General features: G+C 32.5%; 1 protein-coding gene across 1 annotated transcript in view; it reads right to left on the reverse strand.

Annotated features, from left to right (window-relative positions):
- The window catches only part of LOC123664692, a 39,162-nt gene extending 25,315 nt beyond the window's left edge, over window positions 1–13,847 (reverse strand). The window contains exons 1-2 of the mRNA XM_045599198.1: window positions 13,695–13,847; window positions 438–654 (exon numbers count right to left, since the gene is read on the reverse strand). Of these exons, the coding sequence (XP_045455154.1) occupies window positions 438–654; window positions 13,695–13,847 (370 nt within the window). The remainder of the gene's footprint in view (window positions 1–437; window positions 655–13,694) is intronic.
- Window positions 13,848–15,677: the final 1,830 nt, after the last annotated feature.

Consider the following 15,677-nt stretch of genomic DNA (forward strand, 5'->3'; position numbering starts at 1 on the left):
CTTAGTTAAACCACGCCCCTTAACCATTAATAACCTACCCTAAGGGCTTACTTGCTCAATATCAACACAATGTTCAAACTTACGATTCAGCCCGTAATATCTCACTGCTATGCGTAGACCTCTTTCTTCATGTAAGGGAAAGATTCAAGCTTTATCCACCACGCACCTGCACTGCGGGTTGGTGGATATGTTCCCACTGTGAATAACGATAACAACCGGGTCCGACTGCTTAGCTTGTTCCAACTTATGATTTAATTGGCCAAGGCTAAGTGACAGTGATGAGTCACTATTTTCTTAACGCGAATAGACTATAATATTGTTTCAGAATTTTCGATTGCTTGTAAATCTCACTGCTGGATAAAGTCTTTCTCTATGTAGTAAAAGTGTCAGAGCTTAATCGTAACAAATTTACATTAATGTGTTTAAAAGTACATTACCTAAAGCAAGTAGCGTTGCAGACATACTACTAAACGCGCCTTGCTGCACCCGCTTGATATCACCAGATGATATGACTAGTCCGTGAAGACCGACACCTGACAGTTCAGCTATTGACGCCGATGATAGTGACGTCACGCCCCGGAGGGCACAGTCCAGTAAAGACACGGCACTGTTCTTGTTCCTTGCTCTTTGTTCGCGAAGATGACGGCCGATTATCTGATACAAAGAAAAAAACAACTATAATATCTAGAGCTGTCGAAATTGTACTAAAGGACTGTTTACCGCTTGCTCCCAAAGTTTATTATGCACTTGTGTTACTGATAGCTCTTATAAGCAGAAGTTAAAACAAAGGTATTTAACCTCAACTAATGAAACAATATTCTCGGATTTTATCACAGTTTATTAAGTATTTTAAAATCCCGACGTTTCGGATACTGTACAGCAACCATGGTCAGGAGGACAGTCCTCGCGATAAAATCCGAAAAGTTGTTTCATTATAATGAGGGAAAATCGCGTAAACATTAGAAAACAATATCTCAACTATTGAACTACAAACTTTTGGATTAATAGATTGAAAATAGAAATATTTGAAGTGGATTTTGATAATTGAAAAGTATTATAAAATCATAATAATGGCATTTTAAAGTTTTTTTTTTTTTTTATTTAGTTTACTTTGACCATTCTTAAAACTTGTTGTGAGATCGAAAGAGTATTTTATATGAAGTAAGTAGTAGTTTGTTTTTCATTGAAGCGTAGAGGCATGAAAGAGATTTGAGATGGTTACTTACAGTGACCGTTTAATGATTACAGTCCTGCAAGTACAACATCGGTATTGCCAATGTATAGAACATGACATTCATTTGGGGGAAAAACATTTTTATTTAATGATTTACGTAATCGTAGTACAAATTCTCATGTCTTTCATCTATATATCTTTCTGCTAAGTAGTCAGTAATGACCTGTATTATTACTATATGTATATACTGTACATTTTTTAGGATTAGCTTTGACAAATAGGATTTTTAATTAATGTTACGTATAGTTGAGGAGATAGGTATTGCACAACGGTTTCCACCCTAGAAGTATATTTTATTTATTGTTTTTATTAGTCTAAGTATTATGGTCGTTAGGTTAGTTTCCATAACTTTCTTCTTCGTCGGATTACGAGTATATAAAATAATATCCTAAGAACAAAACAAATGATGATAAAATCCAAGTAAAATAATTTCAATTATTTCCACAAGTACTCCTTTGTGACGCCAACTGTTCACCGTTAAAGGGCTCGCTAATTTAATAGTTTTGTTTTCATGAAAACGTTGAAACTAAAAGTTTTTAACCACAGTACTCTCTTTGTTAAGATAATTTTTGCTCAACGAACTTGTGTTGAAATGAAACGACCGTTTGTTCGACTCTCGACGAAATTTAAATTTGATTATTGTTATGTTAAATTGAGATATAAATCCTGTACAAACTATTTATGAAATTTAGTCTTAAGTACGGATGATTCTGTTGTTGAAAATTTGTAGGCTTTTGTGGTTATTAGTTAAGATATTAATGATTTAGAGGCATTTTTAAAATGTTTTTAAAATCTTTTTTTTTACTAATAAAAATAAATTTTTTAGAAATAATACTAACCAAAATTACAATGAACCAGTGTGTCGGATAAAGATTTATATTTCTATCTTTATTGAAAAATAAGCTTTTAAAAGAAACATCTCAGACAGTACAATTTGAAATGAAAGAAAATGATTCATTGCCACAATTAATATAATTTTTTTTTCATCGTGTAGTTGAATGTTTCTAAAGTAAAAAGTATATTTTATTACAATACTGAAAATCGCATAATATTTAACACTTTTAAAATTTTATGCTTATTTTCATATTTTATCAAAATCTATACATGATTAATTCTTTTTTTTATCAAACAAAATAACCTTTTTAAAGGTACATAAATATAAAAATATTTAAAATTTAATAAATGCGGTCGTAACTCTCTTTACTGTTATATAACGACGCCGGTCGTGAACTTTAAGGGCTTGTAAACGATGTTGTCTGCGGTTTGATAATTTCCCTACTAAGAGTAACGATCGCTAACAGGTGTTAATGATAACAAACTCGATCCACAGTTTTCCGCACCCTCTGAGAGTGAGAATTTTCACGTCTGAAGTGTTGCAAGAAATATAAAAATTTTATATTTATGCGTTGTAATTAAAACATCAATTCTAGTATACTGTCGCGATAGTGCTTTAATGTCGGTGGTCACGGTTTCAATTTTGGTTCGGATGAGATAGATATATGAATTTGTCATTTTATTCGAATATTTGTTCCTTCGTAGAGTAAGTACATAAAGCGCAATTTACCAGCATTTTTACCTTATCGCACTTTTACCATCAGGTACTCTATGGACCAATTTAACAACTTGCCGATATTCAACAGACAAAAGCCATGCAAATATTTCTTTTTCAACCATCGACCTCCTTGTAAGTTAAAAATCTGTCAGATATTGCTTTTGTTACCTGTCAATCCAAAAATTTTAGATTATTAAGTGTGATGAAAGAGTAAAGGCCGTTTTACCTCAGCCTTCAGCCTATCTGTCCACTCATGGACGAAAAAAACTTTATCACCTATACTTATATAACTTGCCCACTGTCGCATCTTGCAGTGACCCTGCTTTCTGCTCCTGGGGTTATAGTTTTGATTACGGCCTCGAGTCTGGGTTTAATATACGTGTATTTTTATTTAAGCATGATTCATAAGCATTTATCGAAAAAAAAATGTAGCTACATTAGCTGGCTACAACCTACAACCACAAGCACGCTTTAGGAATAGGTGACGGTGTGTATCTATGTTGTAGATATTTATTTTTTCATTCATGAGTGGAATACGCAAAATGAAGTATGTAGTAAATTTCCGCCATCTTGTTTTAATAACCACCATCTTGTCACAATCAAGCAAAATTTTCTAGAATCATTGAACTGTTGAATCATTGAATTGTATATAATGTTATAAATTACATTTAGGCGCATAGATAAATAATTAAAGGATATTTATTGGCAATATATTATATATATTAATATTAATTTGTTTTCACGTGTTTTGTAATAAACTTGAACTTCTCGAATGTTGTTGTTATTTCTGCGGTATAACACAAACCAAACTGTTTATAGGGGCTTTTAAAACTTTTCTACAAAGTAATAAATAATAATAAATATCTAAATATCTAAACAAAGTCTATACCTAAATTTCTACAAAGTTTGCTTAAGTTTTGTTTTAGTCCTACAAGCTATCGCTAGTATAAATATATGTATTTTAATTTTATTATAACGTTCTATAGATATTTACTTTTATTATTGTAATGAGATTTGTTTTAATAATACGTCCCTTTTTTATATATATTATGTTTTAATTTATTGAACACATCATCATTACTCATCAATTCAGCCTATCGCAGTCCACTGCTAGACATAGGCCTCCAAAAGTTCGCGTCAAAAACGGCGTGAACTCATGTGTGTTGCCCATGGTCACAACGCTGGGCAGGCGGGTTAGTGACCGCAGGCCTGACTTCGTCGCACCGAAGACGCTGCTGCCCGTCTTCGGCCTGTGTATTTCAAAGCCAGCAGTTGGATGGTTATCCCGCCATCGATCGGCTTTTTAGTTCCAAAGTGGTAGTGGAACTGTGTTATCCCTTAGTCGCTACTTACGACAACCACGGGAAGAGATTTTGAGCAGGATATGTCCTGCTACCCTACCTCAGTTAACTTGTCTGCATTTAACTCACTAGAATAAATATTATTCAACGTAAAGCCCCTCTTTTACTGGCTTCGTCGTGTCTTCGTGTCGTCATGTCGAATGTTTTTTAATTATTTTCTTAGCTCCATTATTTTCCAATTTTCTATGTATCGTTCTAAATTTTCTATTCCATAAGAACCTTCAATAAAACATTCAACGAAGACACACATACAAAAAAGGTCTATGAAATAAATAAATTTGCTCTCAAATTTTAGCTTAATCAACGGCAATAGAATCGAATTTTTAGCTATATACATCTTTCAACAAATAAAAACTCGAATAATATCTAAAATTCTTATATGAAAAATAGAAACCAAAGGAAAAAACTTTGACTATTGGAATTGGTTTTCACATATTTTTTATATCCTAGAATTCATATGGAAATTTTAACCTATGCGATTAAATTAAAGAAGAACATAGAAACAGTTTTAAAGCTGGCAAAGATTTCGTGGAAAATAAAACCTCATTCGAAATTCAAACCTCTTTCTTTTTGAAATTCACTAAAAATAAAAGAAAAATGTTACAACGGCGTTCTCTAACTTAGATGTATAGCTTGACTTACCTAAACAACAGAATTAAGTAATAAATTTAAACTAACAAAAATGTTATCATTCGTTAGAGAATTTAAAATAAAGGCGAAGGCGACGTGTAACACGCGATAGTGTTGCGGGTACTTTAAAGTTCTTGGAAGACATTCTATTTTACCTCGCTATCAACAGTTACAAAAAAATCCGAAAAGCTGAAAAGTTTAAACAGTAATAAAATTAATAAAAATAAATATTATGTTATCCGATTTAAACTATTCAAGAATTAAGAATTATTTAATTATTCGATTCCGTACCCCATGACCATTTGCTGTAAAGTATCCGAAACCTCGGGCATCTAAAAAAACTTAATGAACTGCGATAAAATCTGAAAAGTTATTTCATTATAATAAGTGAAATAATCGTAAACATGAGAAACCAATTAAATAGATTCCTGACTCAATACACGTGGTGAAGTCAAAAATGTAACTCTAGTTAGCTAAGCCAGAGATAGACTACTGAAATCGACCAATTACAATTAATTTAACAATAGCCTCAACAATATATAAAATCTATACCTAAGGGACAGATCGCTAGTGACTATTAACATAGTCGGAACTGCAAAATCGCGTTTTTTTATTTATTCCATAAAACGTTCCCAAATGACCAAGTCTATCATCAGCTGAAGAGAATTTTTTTATTTTGTGCATAGTTTTTGAATTACTTAATTTAAAAATGTCGGATATTACCTGGCTAGCTCGCTAACAATGTCAGATGATAACTACCAACGTTTTTAGCGGTGCGCAGGAGCGGGTGAATGCGCACGATCTCCCACTTCAGACTATGTTAGCGGGATTAACTAATGTTGCTTTAACATTTGGTTTTAGGACATTTTATTGTTAATCCTTTACTTTATAACACCGTTCACAATGTATAGTAGATAAGCACATTTAATCAAACGAGCTACTGGACGTGGTAAAGAAAAACATAGTAATAGAAGTAAAAATGCCGATGAAAACATTTTGAGCAAAGCAAAACCTAGTGAGAAACTGGTATTAATTTTTACTTATTATATTATTTTTACGATTTCTAACAATAAAATTCATAGTTTAATACTATTGCAAATTTAATAATAAATAATAGAAATCACAGGAGCCATTTACAGTAAGTAATTTAAAATTGTAGGATGTACCTCATCCAACTTTGTTAACCGGTTTTTGAAAGGAGTTAAATGTCGTTAGTACCATTTCCGACGTTGTTAATCGGTTTTCAATATGAGTTAAATGTCATTAGTACCACATCTGACGTTGTTTATCGGTTTATCAAATGGGTTCAATGTCGGTAGTACCATGTCCGACGTTTTTAACGTTTTTTTTTAAATTAATTAAATGTCGGATATATTACATTTGAAGTTCTTTAAGGTTCTTTATGCAGATGACTTAAAATGTCTTTAGTGCCAAATATAACACCCAAACATATAAAATAGTTAATTTTAACTGTTGTTTCTTTATTATTATTTCCTATTGAGTTTCTAATACCGAGAACTTTTCAAGATGAGTGAACACAACTTTTTTTTATATATAACTAGATCACCCAACAAGCGTAAGGCTCACTTGGTGATAAGCGATTACCGTAGCTTACAGACGTCTGCAACCTACTCACTAACAGGAACACAAAACTGCTCGAAAGCAGCGTTATTTAGCTTTGATCTTCTGTAAGGTCGAGGTACTACCCCAGTCGGGCTGCTCCATATTTTGAGCAGGATATTTCTTGCTGTGCCCTACCTCAATAACTACTAAGTATGGTCATAAAATTTTACTATTTCCATCCAGACCATAAAAAGTTATAATGTGTAATGTTCTTAACTACAATATCTGCAGGTAAGCGCATCATCTCACTACATAATGGGAAAAATTTGAGGAACGAATTTCAGTTTTAGTAGATCAACGTGGCAAATATTAGCACAAGAACTGAATTATAGATAAAGAGATGACGAGAAATGTGTGTGATGATATCAAATCGTTTTCATTGATAGTAGCATATTGTGTCAGCAAAAATTCAAAGAAACTATATTTAGAAGATGTGGATAGTGCTTCTCGAATGTATAGCATATACACGGAATGGTTTGATTCTAAAAAAATATAGTGACAAAGCAAATAAATAGGAATATACTTAACGCAAATTTTAATATTGGCTTTCATAAGCCTAAAAAAGATCTCTATGATACTTGTCACACATATACGAAAGTAAAGAATTACCTACAAAAGAAAAGTAATCAGTAGTCAGTTTGAAAAGTAGTCAGTTTTGAATTTTTTTTTGAAGTATTAGCAGCTACTTTGATTTTGAAAAAGTTTTGATAACACCACATAGATATGTAAGCGTGTTTTACTACAAAATGAAATTGTCTACCTTAAACTTTACGTTATATAATTTGTCTAACAAAATAGCTACATGTTTTATGTGCCACGAAGCTATTGCAAAGCGTTGTGCAAATGAAGTTTCAGGTTGACTTTATCAATATATAATAAGAAAACGCATATAGTCTAGGCAGAAATTTTGGTCCGACTATAGCCCAGGTCAGAACAGGAACGGAAGGAAGGTTTTTTCTCTATACTTACTTGCAGTAAAAGAATTTGGAGTCACGATTACTCACTGTTTCATGGAGAAGGGTCATACTCAAAATGAAGGGGATAGTGTGCATTCAATCATCGATCGCGCTAGTGAACGCAAGATGCTATATTATATACCAGACGAATGGTGCTGCCTCGTTCGCTGGGCCAAAGCTGAAGGTGAACCTTATGTAGTTAACGTGATGATAACTCCAGAAATATTGGATTTTAAATCCTTGCTTTGAATTATATTAATTACACTGGACACATATGAAATATGTAACAGTTATGACACAGTTTTGACAGAATTTAATATGAATATAATTTTTAGGATGCATTTAAGTGACTAATCCCCAAAAGATATCACAATTTTTATTAGAATTCTATAATGTATCGGAAGGAATCTTCTTGGATGAAGAAGACTGATTTTCATTGATTAATCTAAAACATATTAATATAAGTCTTAGATTTCACCAAATCTTTGATTACTACCCAAGTGTCTTATTAAATCTAGATAATTATTATAGAAGATTTTGTGTTTTGTTTAGTAGATTTTAGTTATGCCACCACCAACTAGTGCTCTTTGTTGATCGTCAATAAGAAGATTGATTTGATTTAGTTAATCTGAATATTAGTTTAATAAAAACAAAAGCTGTAATTATTTGTTGAGTTATTTCATCATCTCAGCCGATCACAGTCTACTGTTGGACATAGGCCTCCATAAGTTCACGCCAAAAATGGCGTGAACTCGTGTGTTTTGCCCATAGTCACCACGCTGGGCAGGGGGTTGGTGACCGCAGGGCTGGCTTTGTCGCACCGAAGACGCTGCTGCCCGTCTTCGGCCTGTGTATTTCAAAGCCAGCAGTTGGATGGTTATCCCGCCATCGGTCGGCTTTGTTAGTTCCAAGGTAGTAGTGGAACTGTGTTATCCCTTAGTCGCCTCTTACGACACCCACGGGAAGAGGGGGTTATTCAACAAAATTTTCTTTGTTATTTCTCAATAAATATATTCACTTTTTTAAATTTTTGGTGTTTCTTCTTTAGTAATATTTACATACGACATACATTTGTTATAAATACTAACAATGAACAATGACGTAAATGGCATTTCCGACAAGCAATCATCAATTTCGTACAAGCAACAATGTCGGTTGTGGTACTTATGACAAATCAGTATTAGTCTTAACCCGTTAAAAATGTAACAAGTGACTTTTCTCATATTTACACATTAAATACCGGCTAGTAATAATATTATCCAAAATATAAATAGCCTGTACAGCATTACTTTAAAATTTCATGATCCTGCTTAAAATAAGTAAAAAGATACACGCAATTTACACTTTGAATCGCTCTCCTGTAAAGTTGCTGTTTTTCACATCCGACGTTTTTAATAGTCATGGGCGAGATATAAAGATAATTCACTGTCGAACCACCAAATACTCTAAATGTCTTAAAACGATTGTTTAGTTAGTATACGTATTTAAATATCGTTATAATGCACAAAAAAAAATTGTAAAAAAACCAAAACGAAATGTTCAAAATACAGTCTTTTAGTACGCAATCCAAACAATAACAGAAAAAGAATTTAACACGTATAACTCACTTAAACCGAAAACCCTACAAAATTGGCTTCACAAATTCACGGAACACGCTACACCTTCCGTTCCATACATAATTAACCGCAAAAATTGAAACGAATTATTTTAAAATACTTAAATTGGTTTGTCGCTTTGTGTACAAATATATTTCGAAATCCGGACACGCTCGCAATGGATATTGATGAATATCCGAATGTTTCAGCCGCCGAAACAATAAATTTCATTTTTAAATACTACACGTCCCTGTTTCTGTCCGATTAGGTAAACCATAGTTTCACAAAAAGCAATACGATTTATTTGTGTATATGGATCACGAGAAACAAGGACTTTTATCCAAAATCTTTTTTGTCAGAAATAGCACCACTTATAAACCACAGTGTAAAAAAATATAATATTTCGTTAACTTATTCTAAATAGCGAGAAATACGAGTTGCCAATTGACAAATTATGTTATAAAAATATTTAGATTTTTTTTAATAATTACTATCACACTACCTCCATAATTTAATAAATCTATCCCACACAAAATTTTTTTTGATTACTATAAAAGCGCATATAGTAATGAGTACCTACAAACGAAAGTTTTAAAGTAAGTACCTACTTACGATACGAGCTTTGATTAATAGTTACTAACAGACATTGTCTTGTCTTGTGAACGAACTATCAAACTCAAGTTCAAATAATATTTACGAGTTCCAAAATTTAATTAATTAAAATTTCTGATTACCTACACTTTTCTTAATTTTTCGTGTCGTAAGAATGAGATTTTGAGATATTTTCTAATTTATTATAAAAAGTTGTGTTTTCTTTTATCTTTTTAATTTTACAATTATGCAAATGATTTGTCTTTTAATTTCTTAATTGGAAAAGTTTTATTAGACACTTAATAGATTTTTTCTCTCGAACTCACGATGAGCCAGGCCTCTGGCAGCACATTGCTAATGCTTTGCAAGTTCCAAGATAAAACTTGAGCTATCAAACCTTGATGGCGTTTAATTACACTGGCTGTAAATATATATGTTTATTCTTAGTACCTATACATACACTGGGATTCTATCTATTTAATATTATTATTTAAGCTTACTGATCCGACTTTTTTTTTCGTTATTTAATCGTTTTTGTTTTTATTTTATACAAACCTTTTCTTGACACTGTACAGTAGTTTTGTAGTTACAAAATATATAAAATAATATTTAAAAAAATCAATGTAATTACGAAAGTTTTTCACAGGATCAGGTAGGTATAATTACTGATCGACTTTGACACCCAACCACGCCACCCAACCTTTACTTATCTTTGGCTTAGAAAATTGGTATTTCTGTGAACAAATATGGGGTAACTTGATAACATTTTTATAGTTTACTGAAACATAGATATCGGCACGGCGCATTGTATGGGGATCGCCAACAGAACAAGTTTCATACAGAACAACAACAAAAATAATTAATAGGTATGCAAAAGTATTTAGTCTTCATTACATATGCAGTGCTCATCTTATTATATATGTATACAGATAAGCAAATAACTATAGTTATTGGGATTACCGAGATAAACAGTAAAAATAATTTATAGTTATAGTAGTCAGTTCAACAATAGAGTAGGTACCATTGACAAGCCTGTTTTATCAGCAATCATCCGATCACTTTTAAATTCCGACGCCTCTCAGCCGTGGGTGTGTTGAGTGGATATCGCGAGAACTGAACAATGCTGTGTACTTGTAAGTACAGTCAACTTTATGAATATGTATGACATATAAAAAAATTACTCTAATTGCAGCGATGAATAACCTAACGTAGTTATTAGGGGCAGCCCAAAAAATACGTGTCCATCATTTAAATGTAATGAAAATGAAATCACACGACAAACACCATCTTTCGTTTCAAAAACTAAATCAATCAAAGTGTCTGACACATCTTGAGATCAATTAATTTCAATCTAAACTGTTTAATAAATTTTTAAATTTTAAATGTAATTAATTTTCAAATATAATAATAGTTTGATATATCTAAAGATAAATTATTGTGTTATAATACCTATACCAGTTACTAAAAGTTATTCTTTTTTAATTTACCAGTGGATGTCTGAATTCGTCATAATATGTATTAAGATTAAAATATCTAATATACGGTTTTTTTTTTTAATTTTAGATTCAAACCTTCTTAGATGCACAATATAAATATGTACATAGGTAAAAACATATAAATAGATAAATAAACATATTTTGTAGCGGACTGTACAAGTGTTTTTAAAGAATGCCTAAATTATCGTTCAAATGTTAATCTCCTCAACATATTTTTATCTGACGCCTGTGTGATAGGTAATGTTTAGATCACCTCGAGTCTGGTTATATTATTATTATTTATTATCATATGTATTATTTTTATGTATGTTTATCGAAAAATTAAATATAGCTATACCAATCGGATAGAAATTAAAAAAAGATAATGAAAAGCAATATAATTGTCATTTTTAAATTGTATCAAGATGGTTTGACAAAGTAGGACATTATTACATTTAATGAAAATATGAATAAAATATCAGATATTTTAGCAAATGCACTTTTAACTTTCCACGTTTAAACTCTATAATTTTATTTTAGGACTGCTGGCTTGAAGAGATCCTAATGTGTTAAACCTACACGTCACGATCTCTTTTGTCTCTTTTTTTATCTGCCAAACCGCATTGGAGAAACATGGTGGATTACGCTCTGATCCTTCTTCTACATGGGGAAAGTGACCTATGCCCAGTTGTGGGATATTACAGACGAAGAGTATGTTAGTCAGTGATAATATTATAAAGCTAAGTAATTTTTAAATACAGCTATATATAACGATATTCTTAAACAGTATGTTTATTGTATTATATATTACTAGCTCGTGCCCGCGGCTTCGCCCGCGTCGAATTCAGTGTGTCACAAAGTTTTCCCGGCAAACTTCCAGTGAAACTATCATCAAAATCGTCTTAGCCGTTCCGTAAACCTTCCTCTTGAACCGCATGAAAATCCGTTCAGTAGATTTTGAGGGAATCGATCACATACACTTTTGGGAACTTTGTTTTATAATACACTAACTGTTGCCCGCGACTACATTCGCGTGGTTATAAAGATATGCATTACTATTAAGATGTTTAACGCATTTTTTTTATTTCAGTCACTTGAAATGCTTATTACACTGAGTAACATTTTAAAAGGCACAATTTAGTATAATTTAATATTTGTTTTTATATAACCTCTCTATACACCACATTCTTAGTTTTATTTTCATGCTGCAGTATAAATAACCTATCGACGAACTTATAGCTGCTGTATATGTTTCATACAAACTATCAACCCCAATTAAACCCATTAGCGGTGGAATATCGCAAAATCCATTCTTAGCGGACGTCTACTAACTATAATCTACCTCTCTGCATCATCATTTCATCTTTATCCATCCTGGATGGATGGACCCTCCAGCAGTTTTTGGGTTCTCGTGATGAGTGAGTCAGTGACCTCTCTTTTATATATATAGATTACGATGCATTATTTAGACACCTTCTCACTATCTAAAAAGCATACATTTTAAATTTCAAATCTCTTACTTCAAAAACATGGGACTTTCACACAAACTTCTAACCCTCGTTTTATCCCCTGGGGGGTCGAATTTCGTTAAATCAGTTATTAGTGGATGTCTACGCCCTATAAGGAGCCTACCTGCCAAATTTCAAGTTTGTAGGTCTTATAATTTCGGAGATTTCGTGATGAGTGACCTTTCGCGTTTATATATATTATAGATTATAGATATAGATTACATAAAAATTTGTTTCTAATGTTGTGTTATAAAAGGAAGTAGTGAGCTTTTCCATAAACTACTCTATATAACCACTGACTAAAAAGACTCAACCACAATGCTTTGTACAAGATTTGGAAATAATTAAACTTTTAATTTTAGACAATGTCTTGTCCCGCGAACTATCAAACGCGTAAAGTTTAAATAATCGTTACATTTTCTGAAATTTTCAAATTTGCTTAGTTTTCCTTCCGTAAACTAACACTCTACCGTACCTTCTGTCTGATAGAAAATTTAAACGAAGATCAAGCAGAATAGGTCCAGCCGTTTGCTTTACCGCCTCCTGTTCTATTTTTTATAAAGGATATGAGGTTAATTAACGAAATCAAATTTTAGTTTCATTTTAATATGATAAAAGATTTGAAAAGAATTCGAACTAGTCGATTACACGTCAATCCGTAGTTTTTATCAATCACAAAATTGACAAAGGCCTTTATACCGTTTCCGCAGCGCATTCTCCTTTTGCAATTCACAAACAAGGTTATAGGAGCTGTGAAAACGGAACGTCCATTGAAAAGCCGGTCATCGAGGCAAGTCGAGGATGATTTGAACTGAGAAATATGGATGCATCGGTATGAAGCAATGAAGACTCACGAAGATATATGGACTTTTTGTATGTTATGAACTGAATCAGCCTGTCACGCCACGCTTCTGGGCATAGGCCTCTTTTCTATTTAGGATAAGGATTGGAACGTAATGCACCAAGCTGCTTTAAGGCAAATAATTTCTCTACTACGAGTCACGAATAATTAAAGAAATAAATGAATAGATATTTAATTATAAACTAATTTGCTTAGTTTTATTTCTTATATTATGGAAGCGTTATCTGTAGTTAGTTGACCAATATACAGATGTTTTACCATATTCAAATGCACTTAGTTTTTAAATAATCGATTGTTAATCTCTTACCTGTAAAGCTGTGTGATCGCCAGCGCAGCGCAGCGTGTGCGGTAGGTCACAGGAGCATTCTGCGGAGGGCCGCGCACTCAGTTCCGGACAGTGCCACTCCGACGCTGCGTTTGACACCGCGCACAGTATTGACAGCGCGCCCATTAGCCACATTCTGTAACAACTTCTCTCAATTACACATCTCTATACCAAACATTTACGATGTGATGTTATTATGTTTAATTTCTCTTTCAGTATATCATCTTTGTACTTCCACAGTTTGGCTGCTTAAAACATTTTTATTCCAGCATATTATACTCCACTTGTTTGCTAAGGACCTTTATTTTACTAGCCCGTTTTTGACCAGTCCGTTGGCGACGTTTGTAGTGACCTTGCTTTCTGCTCTGGGAGTTGTGAGTTCGATTCCTACGCCGAGTCTAGGTGTAATACGTATATTTATTTATATTTGTAACCACATGTGTGTTTATCGAAAAAACAATATGTTACTACCTCTCCAGTGTGTATGTTGCAGATATTTATTTAGAAAAGACTAGCATAAAATTATATTTTTTTTTTCTTATCCGTTGATAACGTCCATTCTAATCTACGTGTGTTATTAAAAAAATGTCTATTCGATAAAATAATTTTTTTGGTTTCATATTTTGTTTCGAATATAAATGTGTGATTTTTCACGTACAGTATACTAATGAATTAGTGTTTTTAAAATATTTTTGGGGAAAACCTGTAACCGTTACTGGTATTTATATCGATACAAAAATAAAATATTCTTTTCACGTACATATATATCTCGAATATAGAATAACAAAAAACCTATAGGATTTGGATAACATCAAATTTTATCATAAACTTGCCAACATGGCGAATTTCGGACCGTCATATTTTCACGTGAATAAATCGACTTTTTTTGTTTGTTTTATGGTAACTTTTCCCTGGCATTGACATACACAAAAAAAAAGAATTACTTAATTTGCAGCGATTTGGAAACTATACGCATATATACATTTCAGCGATTAATTTTTATTTATATACATTAAGCGATTCTCTCGGTTTCTCTACAAGCGTTATATTTTAGGGTTTCCAATTATCTTCATATTTTGGGCTTATTATTAGAATCTAAAGCAGTACTTCGTCGACCTCGCGTAATTTAGTTATCCCAATATCTTGCTCTATTTTACGACGTTTAATAACAATTAATGGTAGATCTCATGAGTTTCCAATATTATAGATATCACAGTATGCTGGGCTTAATTATTAAGACACTGTTTTTTTTAAATAAGTGATAACCTTACACCTTAACACTATTTCAGTTAGGTTAAAACGGTTTTTTTTTATATATGTTCGGGGATAACTCCGTCGTTTATGAACCGATTTTGTTAATTCTTTTTTTGTTGGAAAGAAGATATCCCTAGTTTGGTACCATGATAAGGAAACTAGGATCTGATGATGGGATCCCAGAGAAATCGAGCGAAACTCTCGGAAATCCGCATAACTTTTTACTGGGTGTACCGATTTTGATCATTTTTAATTTAATCGAAAGCCGATGTTTATCAAATGGTCACATTTAAATTTAATCAAGATCTGATTACAACTTTTGGAGTAATCTTTGATAATATTTACTTGATTATTTTTTCGTCTACCTACGTAGTATTACTTGTCGATATAATTGAAGTCGGTTTTTTTTCGTTTGCATGCCAACACAATTATTTTCGTTTGCCTGCAAACACAATTATGTTTCTAAACGTTTGCAAAATTACTTAGGTAGATACGTATAAGTTAACTGATGTAGACGTAGGTATTATAGGACGTAGGTAATCTTAGGGTTTTATCACAATCGAAATTATTGCTATGTACATATCTCAAGGTGCTATGAATTGATTCAATCTGTTTGAGATATGGGCCAACGACCGTCCGTCAACCATCTGTAATAGTCCTGTATTTGTTCTCATAGTATCGGGTCTAATCTAGACCTAGGCCTAAATGATA

Source organism: Melitaea cinxia, chromosome 22 (genome assembly GCF_905220565.1).
Source record: "Melitaea cinxia chromosome 22, ilMelCinx1.1, whole genome shotgun sequence".
In the NCBI taxonomy this organism is placed as follows: Eukaryota; Metazoa; Arthropoda; class Insecta; order Lepidoptera; family Nymphalidae; genus Melitaea; species Melitaea cinxia.